The sequence below is a fragment of the Neophocaena asiaeorientalis genome, unplaced genomic scaffold (genome assembly GCF_003031525.2).
Source record: "Neophocaena asiaeorientalis asiaeorientalis breed wild unplaced genomic scaffold, Neophocaena_asiaeorientalis_V1.1 scaffold1217, whole genome shotgun sequence".
NCBI classification, from domain to species: Eukaryota; Metazoa; Chordata; class Mammalia; order Artiodactyla; family Phocoenidae; genus Neophocaena; species Neophocaena asiaeorientalis.
The window spans coordinates 328864-343826 of NW_020172265.1; the positions used below are offsets into that span (position 1 = coordinate 328864).

Below are 14963 nucleotides of genomic sequence, written 5' to 3' on the forward strand. Positions count from 1 at the left end.
ACTCCTAAATAGACCAATCACCATTGAGGAAATAGAGAAAATAGTAAAAGGGCTCTTACATAAATACCAAGATGACTTCACAGGGAAATTCTACCAAATCTCTAAAGATCAGGTAGTCTTGTGTTAACTGCAACTACTCAAGACCGTATAAAAAGAGAGAAAACTTTCATTTTGAAGTAAGTTATGACATTGATCCCAGAATCTGACAAAGTTTGCAGCAAAAAAGAAAGCTACCAACCAGTTCCAGTTAGGAATATTGGTGTACAAATCTTAAATAAAATATTAGTAAACAAAATTCAGCAATCTAGAGGAGAAAAATCATGATTTCCTAATATGGGGAAAAAGCATTTGACAGAATGCAATATCTATTTATTTCTAAAGTGTTCAATAAAATTTTAATGGGGAAGTACTGGAGGCATTCCCACTGAAGTCAGAAACAAGACAGGGATGACCACTGTCACTGCAACTCTATGGCGTTGTGTTGAAAGTATTAGCCAAAACATATACAGGAAAATGTTAAATGACACCACAGGGAAGCACTCAGCAAAATCCAGAATATAAGAAATCTATAGGCTAAATGACTGTAGATTAAAAGAGATTTAAGAGACATTAACTAAATACGGTATTTGTACTTTTCTTGGATTCTTATTCTGAGACTCAGTAATTTCAACTGTAAAACATTTATGAGACAGTTGAAGAAATTTGAACATTGATATTGATAATATTAAAATATTATTCATTGTTTTAGTTGTGATAATGATACTGAGGATTTTTTTGGAGTACTTATCTCTTGTGAACACACTGAAATGTTCATGAATGAAATGAAAAAAATGTCTAAAATTTACTTGAAAATAATTGGGAGAAAGGTTGGGAATGGTTACAGGGTAAAGGTGAGATAAGAGTGGGCATGAGTTGATGATTATTGTAGCTGGGAGGTGGATACCTGAGGTTCACTGTATTAGTCTATTTGTGTATGTTTGGAGTTTTCCATGATAAAAATTTTTTAAATAGTTATTTGCTATTCATCTTTAAACTCTTCACGGATATAGGTTTAAAGAGTGCATGATTACTAGAAGAGGGAGGTCGGCTTTCTTTGGATATTTTGTAGATATTTTAATTGACATATTTTCCATTTCAAAACACTGCTATTAAAAAACGTATAAGTCAACATTTAATAATCTTTGTGTTAAAGACTTGATTCTGGATTCTTATTAAGTGGGCTAAGCCTAAATTTGGCTTTAATTATTAGTGATAGATGTCAGTTAGAAGTTCAAATGAAAGGGTTATTATAAAAGTTTTAGTAACTATTTTAAATGAGATATAAGTTTTCTTTAAAATTGCTTAATCAAGAGAGAGTCATTCCAATATAAAATAAAAAGTTTAGAAAAAAAAGAATCACATACAAGGATGTATTGTACAACACAGGGAATAGTCAGTATCTTATAGTAACTATAAATGGAATATAACCTTTAAAAATTGTTAATCACTATGTTGTATCCCGGAAACATAATATTGTACAATAAAAAAAAGAATCACATATTTACATTTCTTATTAAGATTTTTATACCAAATCCAAATGCTTTGCCTAAAGTCTTGGTTTAATTTTTTTCAGATGGATTTAATGCCTTTTATTAACAAAGCTGGCTGTGAATGTCTTAATGAAAGTGACGAGCATGGATTTGACAACTGTTTACGAAAAGACATGACCTTCTTGGAATCTGATTGTGATGAACAGGTAACCGAATGCTTAAGGCTTATCAGTATTTATGCCTGCTCTTTTTTCTTGTTCAGGTTTCCATCTCAGGATTTTATGTTTCTCTTTTCCAGATGCTCACTTCTTTCTTCCTTTTTATAAGTTCACCCCTGTCCTTTGACCCTGCAGACCCCCGTTTCTTTGTTCTTCTATGCCAGCTGCACGATGGAGAATCACTGATCTCTTGGATTGCCCTGAAGGCTGAGTTGAGCCTTCACTCTTCTTAAGTCCTTTTGTTCATTCTTGACTTGCCTTCATACTTCCTATACGACTTTGTCCCTGAGAAATAGAAACTAATTAGATGAGCCCTCCCTGTATGTCTAGTCCTCACTCCCAGATGTAAACCTGTTGTATTTCCCTATAATTCCCAGCATTATTGTTCCAGAGGAAGTAGTGTAGTATAGTACTGCCTTTATCAAGCCATCTCTGTCTTCATCTTGACTGTTATTTTCCTTAATTTAATTTCTATTCCATTGCCTCTGCTTTGTCCCCATTTCCTGTTCATCTTTTACATGTTCACAAAAGTTATTTCTCTAAAATATAAATCTGATCATGCTTCTCTTTCTTAAAAGAGTTAAATGGTTCTTCAGTGACTTCAGGAAGAAGGTGTCGTATTCTTGCTGACTTTATATGCTTCTAGCTTTCTACTCTCATAATCCTCTTCACCTGTGGTTCAAGTCTCTAAGCATGTCATGCTTATTTTCCGGCACACAATTACAGGTCAAGTATAAAAGGTACTTACATAACCAAAGGGAGTAATTTAAGTATTTTCTTAAGCAAATAGACCACAGTGATTTGAAATCATAAATCCAAATCCCCTCTTTCTTTGCTCTAGCCAGAGCTACCTTACTGTATAGCTTTGAGAATATCATTCACATTGTGCTCCTTGTAAATGGTGCCCTGAAATAATGTGGTGATGCGTATCAGAAGGACTGGATACAGCTTCCCTGAAATCTTCCTGCCAAGGAAATCTTCCTCCCAGGGTAGAAGCATAGGTACCTACATCAGACAGAATTTTAGCTGGAAAGAAGATTGAGTGAATGAATCAGAGATAGGCATTTCGGCATTGTTTTGTGTTCCAGTTCCCTTACCTGGCTTTTCAGATTCAGTTAGTCAGATAAATTTAAGATGGAGGTTTGGAGGTTACTGTTAGAGCTGTGAGTCCTGTTCTCTTGAGTTTTGGATCAAATAGAGTTCATTTGAGGTCTAGTCTCTCCACGTAGCCTGTGTGCATTGTCTCCAAATTGTCAAGTGACGTGGGTGGATGCTTCCACAAATAAATTGTTTTGGAAAATAATAAGCTTAATATGCTAAAATATATAGTTTTAATTTCGGGATTTTGTTTGTTTTTTTGGAAAGCAGGTTGCTTATCAGTTTTAGGTTATAAGACATTAGGTTCTTACATATAATTTTAGTTAATTCTATTAAATTTTGTTGTTATTTCTTTATACGAATAATACATTAATGTATTGCTCAAATGTCAACCTAATCAAGTTACTTTCAACTTACTGATATTCTGTATTACATTGGTTTTGTTAGATGAATTAAATTTTGTCTGCTGCTTAATTATTTAAATCTCCTTAGCTATTGTGTTATTTAAGGTGTTCAACAGTCCTTTAAAAATGAAACTATTATTTTCTTCACAGCTACTTATTACCGTGGCATTCAATCAGCCTGTTAAGCTTTATTCAATGAAATTTCAAGGGCCGGATAATGGTGAGTAATGGGTGCTTTTCTTTAAACTAACTTTCTGCTCTGTAGACCTGCTAGCACATATTTAAAACTTTTCTTTTTTTTTAAATTGAGGTATAGTTGATGTATACTCCTATGTAAGTTTTAAGTGTACAACATAGTGATTCACAATTTTTAAGGGTTATTCCATTTATAGTAATTCTAAAATATTGGCTATATTCCCTGTGTTGTACAGTATATCCTTGTAGCTTATTCATTTTATACATAGAAGTTTGTACCTCTTAATCTCTTACCCCTATCTTGCTCCTCCCTCCTCCCCTCTTCCACACTGGTAACCACTAGTTTGTTTATCTGTGAGTCTGCTTCTTTTTTGTTATATTCCCAAGTTTGTCATAGTTTTCAGATTCCACATATAAGTAAGTGATATCATACAGCATGTGTCTTTCTCTGTCTGACCTATTTCACTTAGCATAATACCCTCCAGGTCCATCCATGTTGTTGCAAATGGCAAAATTTCATTCTTTTATGGTTGAGTAGGATTCCATTGTATATATATTTACTACATCTTCTTTATCCATTCTGTTGATGGACACTTAGGTTAAAACTTTTTATTAAATAGAGGTAAAGATTTCTTGTTTTGGGAAGGAGTGAAATTGTTCTTAGAACAAAGCAGTGGGCAAATAATGTGAGATTATTGGACCGAAAGTAATAAAAAAAGAAATGTTTACCCTTTTTCCAAAGTTTTTTATTTTAGAATTTAAGTTCCCTTTTAATCTGAAAACGAGGTAGCCCTTTCTTCCAACTAAAGATTCTAGGTTTGAGGTAGCTGTTTTTCAGGATCAGAACTGGGAGAATTATTTCACATTCCTCCTGTTATAGGTGATAAGACAGGCTCCGGATCTTCCTATTTGTGCTCTAATTATAGTTTCATCTTGTTTGTACATATTATGATGCTGTAAACATGATTGTACAGACTTGGCATTTTTCTTTGCATTAAATAAAGAATTGTGCTATTCACCCTCCCACCCCCTTTTTTCTGTTTCTTACTGAAGTGTTTTTTGCTGGTTGGGGCGGGAAAATTTGGACTAGGATTCTGGTTTTTTAGTTGATTGGGAGAAGCAGTACGCTTATCAGGTAGCATTCCCTTATCATTTGCTATTCTAAATTTTCATGTATTAATGACTTTTCACTAATAAAATTGTTTCTTTATTCTGAGAATACAAAGTATTTATAAAAGCAAATGCTATAGAAATGAGTATTTAAGCAGTGTGACTACCTTAAGATTCCTTAATGAGTCACAAAACACTGGTCTGAAGTTAAAAGGACTAAGACTCTATCAATATGATTTTACCACTGAGCACATCCTAATCCCTAAGATGAATTTTGGTAGTTTGTGTAATTAATTTCCTTCTGGCTAAATGTTGTCACTGATAGTGCTTTCCTCCTAAATAACAAAATGTACCAACTGATGGCAACTGCAAGACCCGCGTCAATGTTATTTCTTTTATGAAACTTTCTGTCAGCCTGCATGTGCTGTCAGACTCCACTGCCACCTTCCCTATACCTCCTCACTGAGAGTTGTACATGTATCATAGTATGTCTTTTATAGTTGAGGGCAAGAACTCTGTGTATATGTTATGCATGTACATATATATGTATGTGTTTTCATCTAGTATTCCTAGTACTTAGTATAGTTTTAGCAGGCCAAGAATATACCAGTAATATGTTTGGCGTTAGCATTTAATTTTATTCTACCATTTTATAGGTCAGGGTCCTAAGTATGTAAAAATTTTTATCAATCTACCCCGGTCTATGGATTTTGAAGAGGCAGAAAGAAGTGAGCCAACTCAAGCTCTGGAACTAACAGAGGATGATATTAAAGAAGATGGTATTGTCCCACTTCGTTATGTAAAGTTTCAGAATGTTAACAGTGTAACTGTAAGTAATATTTCATCCAGATATATTTAACGGGTTGTGGGTGACAGTTCATGCCATCTTTAGTATCCTAGCTGATTCCACGTGATCCTTAAAAGTAATAATTGTCCACTTGGTTTGAAATGCATAAACATGTCTAATGAGCTAATTGAATTTTCTTCTTTCTAATTCATCTGTGTGCCCTAAAGAGGAAAGACGGATTGATTTTTTTTAAATTTGTGGATTTGTCAGTTTACGTATATATATATTACGTATACATCTTTGGCAACTTTTGTTAAAAGTTTATTCTAGAACATTTATACTTAAATAGAAGATATTTGTGCTTCCTTCATACCTGGTAATGAGTGATGATACGTTTGTAAAGTCCAATTTACTTTTCTAGAATATAGAGTTTTTAATAGTGTAGTGGCCGCGATCTCAGTAAAAATGGCTTTTAAAAGATAGTTTTATATTATCTTAATTTACATTAAGAAAGCAGCAGCTTTTTAGCAGTTATTAATTGCTTTTGTGAATTTTAGTATTAAAACCCAAAACATGCTCCTAAACCACCTGTCCACCCTAGCCCATTCCTTCAGAGGAGGCAGTAGGAGGGTTATAAAAGAATAGTAGAATACCTAGAAAAAGGAGTAGGAACCAGCACAGAGTCACTTGAGAACAAGGCATGCCAAGCTAATGTGATTTCTTTGTGTTAGTGGATTCTGGTTTTTGTAAATTAGAAGAATGCCATAGCATGTGTTCATTTTAGGAGGTTTTCAGTAGAATTTCACAGAATATACTTAGTGGTAAGATGAAAGATTATATAAAGTTGAGTTTTCAGTAGTTGAAATATTTTACCCAGATAAAATTACAGAAAATGGTTATATCATACTGGAACACTGGTTATGAAATATTTTTTTGACTTTACTCATATTTGTAACATTCAGTTAATAACACCTGTTACTTTATTTAGTGATGGGAGGAAGGCATTTGTTTATTGGAAAAGCCCTTTAAACCCAGAGATCCTAATATAATCTCCTCTATCTTTGAGAATCATTGAACATAGTTATCTTGTGATAGGTTCACAGTCTTCACTGTGTCCTATCAAAATCAAAATTTTAGTCAAAAAAAAAAAAAAATTTTAGTCAGTGACTTAAATCCCGACAGAGAAAGCATGCCTGTCACTTTTTTTGGTGATAAAATTGAAATTGAAATGACAGCTTTGATCCGGAAGTCTGATCAGAATAAGTACATGGATTTTAAAAGCAGTAAATATAAACTGTTGTGCTTAGATTAAAAAAGCATTGCAAATAAATAGATAGCTAGTTTAATAGTCCACTTATTATAGACTTAGAGTTTTTAATTGAATAGCTCAATTTGAGATGAATCTGTGGTTTCCTGTAAAAACAACAAAAACTGATTGCTTAGTGCCATCTGAGAATGAAAAAAGTATGTTGCTGAATTAAGTAGACAGCATGTAGAGTATTATTTTAATAGAGCAAATTTTAAAAATCCAATATATTGAAAAAGGATCTATGAGTAAAGTTTCTGTCTCCTAACATGCTGAGGGGAGTTTTTAAATAGAAAGGGTAAAGAGCCAAGCTTGAAAAAACATGTAAGCCACAGTATAGTTTTAGGACCCTATTTCCAGTACTATTTTTTTCTTTTAAAATTGTAGGAAATAGAACGAATGAAGGATTATCAGAAAGAATATAACTGCAGAGATTTTCCTCAGTGAAAAATTATAATTTTAGTAAAGTTTCAGTAACACTCTGCCCATTGTAATCATGAATTTCATACCCTTTCAACATTCTTTGTAAATAATTTAACTATGACCCTTCTACACTATCACACTAAATCATCAAGAACTTGTGTATGTGAGTGTCTTGCCATGACATCCCTGGAGAAGGTAAGAATAGCTGGGCAAACAATAGAATTAATAATGCTATAGGAGTACTAGTCTAAATGTAATTCGGATTAATCCTTACAAAGAATGGAAGGTATTTTTTATTAATAACCTAAGGAAATTGATTACATTTAAAGCATGTTTATAAAAGGAGTGTAATCATTAATGTAAAAATTCTTTCCTTTTTTGGTGTGTGTGTGTGTGTGTGTGTGTGTGTGTGTGTGTGTGTATGTAGATATTTGTTCAGTCCAATCAGGGTGAAGAAGAAACAACAAGAATTTCATATTTTACTTTTATTGGGACTCCAGTCCAGGCAACAAATATGAATGACTTCAAACGAGTAAGTTTGTTTAAATGATAGCTAGGAGAAATAAAAATAACAATTTTAAGGAAATAATTTTAAAGCTGTCAAAATCATGTCATGAAATTTTATAAGGTTAAACAGAACAGTAGGTTCTTCTAATCACATTTTTAGATTTCTTACTAAACGAAATCTCTAATAAAAGTAAGTCCTACTGTTATAGTGTCTGTTAATGAATGGCATCCAAATAAGAGGGGTAAAAATTATTGTTTGGTTATAGAAAGTAGTTAGGAATAATGAAAAATAGTAGTAGTGAGTTAAATCATTATTAATGAATTTTTAAGAACTTTGCTTGCTTATATTAAGATTTTGATTATCATTGTTTCTGATGAAAACATATTTAAAATGACAATTTTAATCAAAAAGAATGGACTCAGTTTTACTACACTGAGATGCTTTCAAACCATGTCTTCGTGCTGAAAGAACACATTTCAGCAAATAACTATTCAGTGAACAGACATATATGTATGTATTCAGTGAATTTTTTTGTTTTTTGTTTTTGAGGACATAGTCCCAAAGTTTGTGAAAGAATTTATAAGTTCCATGGGACCTTTAGGAAAGAGAACATTTTTTTCATTCTTGGAGCTACTTCTAATTGGTAACGGTTCATTTAGGATGACTCTTAAAATATACAACCACAGATCATAGATGTACTTATCAGTATAGAACCCGGTTGCTGTACACAGACTAAATGTGCAGCAGCACCAGAGATGTAGGTTTTACTTGTGTTTCTGATGGCTGCATCTGGCGGGCAGTCTAGAACTTGGGGTGATTATAAGAGAGGAAGAGTTTCCCTAGCATTGTCAATGCCTGGAGGAAGAGGCACCTGGCTTAAAACTTAGAGCCCTGTTTGGGGAATTGGAGCCATGGAACACCCTGAAAATGTATTCTTTTTGATGGCACTGCAGATATAATTTTAATCCAATAACAGAAAAATTCATAAAATTTCATAACGGTGGATGAGCTTATAAAATTGTACGCTGTTTTTGCAAAAGTGATAACCTTGACAATAGATATTTTAATGTCATTTTCCAACTGCTACCTTTCTGTCTCACAGCATAGTTAACTTTTGGGAGGTTTAGAAACAATTATTAGATCTGTCATGTCAAATGTTTGACATGCACATAATGACAGATCAGAAGAAGCAGAGATTAAACATCTACGTTTTTATGATATGAAATATGCTGCACTGGGAAACTGTGAGCAACAGAGTCGTTTTGGCCGCCTGCTTTGCTACTTTGCTTGTTTGAATTAAATGCCATTGGATTTGGCTTTAACCATGCCTTGCATAGTTTCTTTTTAGCTCAGTTCTTTCCTAAGATCTATTATTCTGAATCCTGTTATTTTCTCATATCATTAATTCGGCTCTGGTTTCCTGCTTCTCACCTCAGCTTATGCTACTTGATTTCCATTTTTCCTTTAGGTAACCCCTACTCTATCTTGTCCATCTTCTTACCAGCCTGCCATTCAGTTATAGTTTTTCTAATGTGCATTAATAATTGTCCATCTAAGGATGTCTCCACCTCTTTGTTTTTAACATCCCACCTCACATCCCTTCTAGCCTATTTTCTCTCTTTTTTGACTATCAAGCTACCTTTTTTGGACTGTCTTCAGGATAGCAAAGATATTTTTCTTTTCTTGTTTGAGAGTATTTGTGTTTGTTTTAAAATGCTATTTACCTTATTGAAAATTATGGCAGAACAATAGTTCTCAAAACTTTTTGGTCCCAGGACCCCTTCACAGTACTAAAGATTATTGAGGACCAACATTTATCTAATATTTACCATTTTAGAAGTTAAACTGAGAAATTTAAAAAATATTTATTTACAAATAAAATCACTGTTAACACAAGTAATATTTTAAAATATATATATTTCAAAACAAAAACTAATTTTGTGAGAAGAAGAGCATTGCTTTTACACTTTGACCAATTTGTTTATAGTCTAGCTTAATAGAATCCTCTCATTCTCATATCTGCTTCTGCATTCAGTCAGTTTTGCTATCGTAAGTCATGTAGCCTCTGGAAAACTTCATTGTACATTTGTGAGACAATGAGAGTTAGTTAAAGAGGCAAGTAACAATTTAGCATTATTATGAAAATAGTTTTGACCTTGAAGACTCCATGAAAGGGTCTCAGGGATGCCCAGCCTGGACCACACTGAGAACTGCTGTGAAAATAATGTAATGCTATAATGGACTCCCTTCTTCGTGTCCTGGACTTCTTAATCCATTGCTTTTAATGTTTGATAAATTTTAATTGGTTGAATGACTTTCTTATATATATTAATATTACATTTTCTTTCAGTAGTTTCCAAATGAGTTTTGTTCTCGTGTCATTCATTGAACTCTAGGGTTATTCCTCAAGAGTAAGTCCGTATTTCAGTTTTCTTCATGTTGTGCTAAGTCAACAACTTCAGTGTAGGAAAACTGCAATTAAAAAGCTAGCTTATGTTTAACTGAAATTGGCCTTGTGTAGAGTCACTTAATTAAAAACTATCAGTGAGCTTGGTGTTTCTAGTAAAGGAAATAAACGATACATGGTATGGTACTTGTCCCTGTGGTACTATGCTAGGTATAGTCATAAGCTCTGCCAGTAACGAGTTTATATTGTTAAAGGGTAATGCACAAACATTTGGAATGCTAATCAAAGTTAATCAAAGCTTTAGTTCACGGCTCTCTTCCTCTACAGAGTATTCTCATCCTTTCCCAGCCTGGTGATATTTCCTTCTTCCCAAGAATGGCTGGGAAAATATCAGAATGTTTTGTGGAGGAAAAGGGCCTAGAACTAAGCTGTGGGAGTAGAAATGGATAGAGGAAAAGATAGCAGTGGGCACTCTAGGTAGAATGGAAAACAGGAACCTTGGGCATGGAAGTGGGAAGGTGCAGGTCCTTCATTCGAGGATAGGTGAAGTATGGCACTTCTTTCCTTTATTTAGTTAGTCTGAATTTTAAAGGAATTGTACATAGTAATTGGAATTAAAAATTTCAATATAGATTGGGCATGTATTTTATTAGCACAGAGAGGAAAGTTTTGATACCTCTGTGTAGTGAAGAGAGCTGTGTAAAATGATTTTAATGAATGATAAAATAGAATTTGGTAGCGTTTTCAGTTTACATTTTTATGTTGTATGAGTTGTTTCCAGATAATTTTAGTTTTCAGAATGTCATTGATCTTCTCCTTATGTCACTAAGATGACAGAGCTAAGGTAATGCTGGTGAATCTTGGATGTGGCTAGAAATCTGAGACCACCTTGCATGCTGTTACAGCTTTAGAAGGTTATACTTTTCAGATTTTGGAGACTAGAACATACCTTCCACTGGTCTGTTTTTGGCTCATAAGAAGCATTATGCCCAGACTTAGGCTTTCTGTTGTAAATGGATTCTTTGTGTTGCAGCATGAAAAAAGCTTGCCATTTTAATTGGAAGTAGATGTTTTCTTTGCTAAAATATGCTCTTTACATGGATTGCTTTATTTGAACACAAAAATAATATAAGTATACAAAACTGAGCAAAAATGAAGGGGCTTCTGCTTCTTAGGGAATGAGGTGCATTTGAAAGGCAGAGCAGATTTTCTGTGACTGTAATAAAAATAGACTTTTCTTAACTGGCCATTCACCGTATCAGCTATTATTGTAACATTTTTGTCTGTTTATTTTTCAGCTTTTTTAATCCAACTCAAATGAACTAAAACCAGAAGATTTTTAAAAATGAAGTAATATAAAGATTGACCTTATCTCACTCTACTCCCCTCCTTGCTTCTCTGCACCTGTCTGCTCTCACCCTTCTCATGTTCTCACCATTGTTGGGGCAAGATTTCTACAGCTTCTATCATCTGGATCAGCCTTCTTGTTACCTAAATTTCCTCAACTGTCTCTTCTTCAGATCTCATTCTAGTCATGTTTGTCAGTTGGCCTTTTATTTTTTTTGGTTTTTGTTCTGGGCTTGCAACTAAGTGCTTTAATTTCATTACCATACCAGGTTGCTCACCCAACTTTTTGTTACTTTTTTTAATTTACTTTCTCCTGTCTCATTTAATTTTGTGCTACATTTTGAGAAATAATTTTGCAATAAAACTTACATTGTTGTAAATGTTTTTAGATTTAACTAGTTAATGTTTTAATCTGATCTGAAGTTTAAATTTTATTTTTTAGCAGCTATAGAATCATTTTGGAAATCAAACACAAGCAGTTTCATCAAGTTCTTTTATATCAGTACTAGTGTAATATATTGATTAGGCTAAATTTGAGAGATGGGTGGGTTTTATTTTCTCATTGGAACTGTAGCCCCAAAATCTCTCTGCTGATTAATTGTGGGCATGTCCTGTGCTTTGCCAACACAAGTGAGATCAAGGCCAGTTGAAAGACTTATGGACTGGATGTTAGGCTGGGTTAAAATATTAACATAGAAGATCAGTGGACTCTTGACTGAATAAATATTTTTGACATCTAATTTTGATGTACCAAAATTTTTGTTTGTCTGAGGTGTAATATAAAGACTTAAAAATGAATAAAAGAGCTTTACTTCTGGGGTGAGAAACTCCATATTGGAATGCTGAATTTCTTCTTTTTTACAGAGGATACACATTGGCAAGTTGAGAGTTATCAACCTGTGAAACAGTATGCAGATTCATGTCTTCTACTGTGTCACATCTGTTAAAATTTAAATTTTTAATATTAGTTGTTTTTGTTTTCTTTTGCTTAATCCAATAGCTCTGTGTTTTGTGTGTTCCCAAGGGACATAATGATCAATAATGCTTTCAGTGTTTATCTGCTTAAATCCATTTGTGGTACAGATAGTGCCACCTCCCCTTCTTTCTTAGGAAAGCTCCCCCCAGCTCTTAAAATCTAAATTTCTTAACTCTCATCCACGTACTCTTTTATGAGACTACCTTTTGTATCTTTTTGGCTTCTTGGGCTTTTTAACACATGGTTTCCTTGGATCAGAGAGGAGTTATTTTAAAGTAGTAAAAGTGATTTTCCTCAAGATGAGGAAAACAGCATTTCTAGCATCACGTGATTAGGAATTCAGTGGAAAGGGTTTTTATAATCTTTTCCCATGAATGACATTGACCCAGCCATGTTCTATTTTAGACCAGACTTGTACTGAAGACCTGTGTGAGTTTTACTTGATTCAGATACTACCGTTGGGACCAGAATCAATTTAAAATATGAAAATTATATTTACAGACATACATAGAAATTTTTTTGTATACAAATATATGTTCAATAGCTTGCAAGTAGATTTCCTTAAAGGAATTTCTGCCATGAGAATACATTGTTATAAACTTTAGATTTAAAGTAAATTGTTTGATTAGAACGTAGTTTTAGAGCCTTCCTTCCCACAGAGGATTTGTTTTCTAGAACTATTGGTAGAAACCAAATTTATTCTTTATATTTTTAATCTGCTACATTTATAGCAACTAGAACATTTTTTAAACCCTTCAGTAGAGAATTTTTCTAATCATTGCCTGAAACAAGGTTTATTCTTTATCATTTCAGTAGTACATTGTAGCAATCAGGGATTTTTAAAAATAGAAACTAGGCCAAATTAGTCATTTTTAATCTGTTTTCATTGCATGTCTGCATATTGATAGAAAAGTCTAGAAACCTGTCATCTTGGGCATGAAGGCATAAGTTTAGCATACTCTTTTAATTGTACATTATTTTATGATCGGCAGGCATTTGATATCTCATTGCCTAAAAATAGTATGCCAAATATGTTTCACTCATGTAGCATCATCTTTTTATTAACTTCTCTAAACTGTCAACCTTGTTTTGAAAAATTGCATTACTTTTTCTTAAAACAGTGTGGGAAACCAAAAATAGCCTGCATGTGTTTTATTTTTAATTTCTAGAGTCTGGGAAGGGAGGGAGGGTCACAGTGTGCTTCAACAATGAAGATAATACTGCATGCCAAAAAATTGCAAAGATAAAAATTAATACCAGCTTTTAAAAATGATTACAATTTGTGATATTATTTTTAAAATAGCTCATATTTCTAAATCAATAAGAAGTACATATAAAGTTATTTTTGTTCTTCCTAGGTAGTTGGCAAAAAAGGAGAAAGCCACTAAGGTACAAAAGACACTGGAAGACCGTATTGCAGTCAGATCTACAGCTCCTGGATAATTGCTTGATTCTCACCAGAGACTTTCAATATTTCATTCATTGCCATTACCAATAAATCATTGCTTTTGTTCAGATGGTATCACTAGTGTTTCTCTTGTAATCATAATACATGCAATTGTAAATAAAAGTAACTACTTTTGCCAAGCTTAATTTTTGTTGTTCTAAATAAGTATCTTCCCTTTCCATTTATTTGAAAATTGGCCACCTTCTGATTTTAGCAGAGACATAGGTGTCTGGTAGCATACTGATCAAAAGACAGTTTCTCTCTTTAGAGGAGCAGAACTGTTTTAGGGAATTAAGGAGTGTATGTGCGCTCATGTGCACACACACAGGAAGTGATTTTGATGAGGGACTTGGAACGGCTAACCATGTTCCAATGAGTAACTAACTCATGTTTGTTAAACGGCATTTGGGTATCGGCTATAGAAATTACTCAAATTATAAACTACCAGAATTAAATAAGTTTAATGAGATTTAACTGTTCTCACCTAAAACTATTAGTTAATGGGACCACAGATTTTAAACCCTATTGGATAAACTTTTAAAATTTGTGTTATTTTCTTTACTAGTAGAGGTATGTTGAAATCTGACAGTAGGGAAAAATATAGTACTATGAATTCATGAAGCAACAGGAATTGATCTCTTTTAATCAAGCGTTTAATATTTTAACTACCAAAAGATACAGTGTAAATATACAGAGAACATGTTAAGGTTGAAAATGAATTAGCCACATATATATGTTTAAAAGGTCTTTCACAAAAGGCTGGCAAGACAAAGCATCTGTTCCTTATTTTTTAAATCTTAAACTGTAATCTAGAAAATATTAATAAATTTAATTTTTTAATTTTTCTATTTTTAAAATTAAAATTTTAAATTTCTCAGTATTTTAAAAATTCAGTGTTTAAAAAGAGTACATAAGACTTAAGATTTTGATTCAGTTGATAATAAATTTGAGGACCTATTTGTCTAGGACTTTGGTCAAGATACTGATTTGCCTTTGAGTCACCAGTGTATTTATCCATGTGTCTGAAAAAAATTATGCACAAGTTTTTGTGGTAAAATAGTCACTTTCTGAAACCCCAATGTCATTATATAGTGTTTCGTTTCTTTGTATGGAAGCACATTAACTGGTCTGTGGTGATGTCTATTTCATGGTTATGTTGCCTTGGGGGTCAAGGGGAAGCAGAAGGGCAAGAAATAAAATAAAAGTTT

The 14963-nt window shown here is 33.2% G+C and overlaps 1 protein-coding gene across 3 annotated transcripts in view; it reads left to right on the forward strand.

The window, feature by feature from the left end:
• Positions 1 to 13901, forward strand: part of TXNL1 (thioredoxin like 1) — a 34529-nt gene extending 20628 nt beyond the window's left edge. Inside the window, exons 4-9 of one of the 3 annotated variants that reach the window (XM_024761843.1) lie at positions 1613 to 1735; positions 3400 to 3469; positions 5211 to 5383; positions 7498 to 7602; positions 12197 to 12239; positions 13667 to 13744. In XM_024761843.1, coding sequence (XP_024617611.1) covers positions 1613 to 1735; positions 3400 to 3469; positions 5211 to 5383; positions 7498 to 7602; positions 12197 to 12235 — 510 coding nt within the window. In that variant the 3' untranslated portion in view covers positions 12236 to 12239; positions 13667 to 13744. Of the gene's footprint in view, positions 1 to 1612; positions 1736 to 3399; positions 3470 to 5210; positions 5384 to 7497; positions 7603 to 11283; positions 12154 to 12196; positions 12240 to 13666 lie in introns of those variants that run through there. The other 2 variants (XM_024761848.1, XM_024761855.1) reach the window with 2 other exon arrangements.
• Positions 13902 to 14963: the final 1062 nt, after the last annotated feature.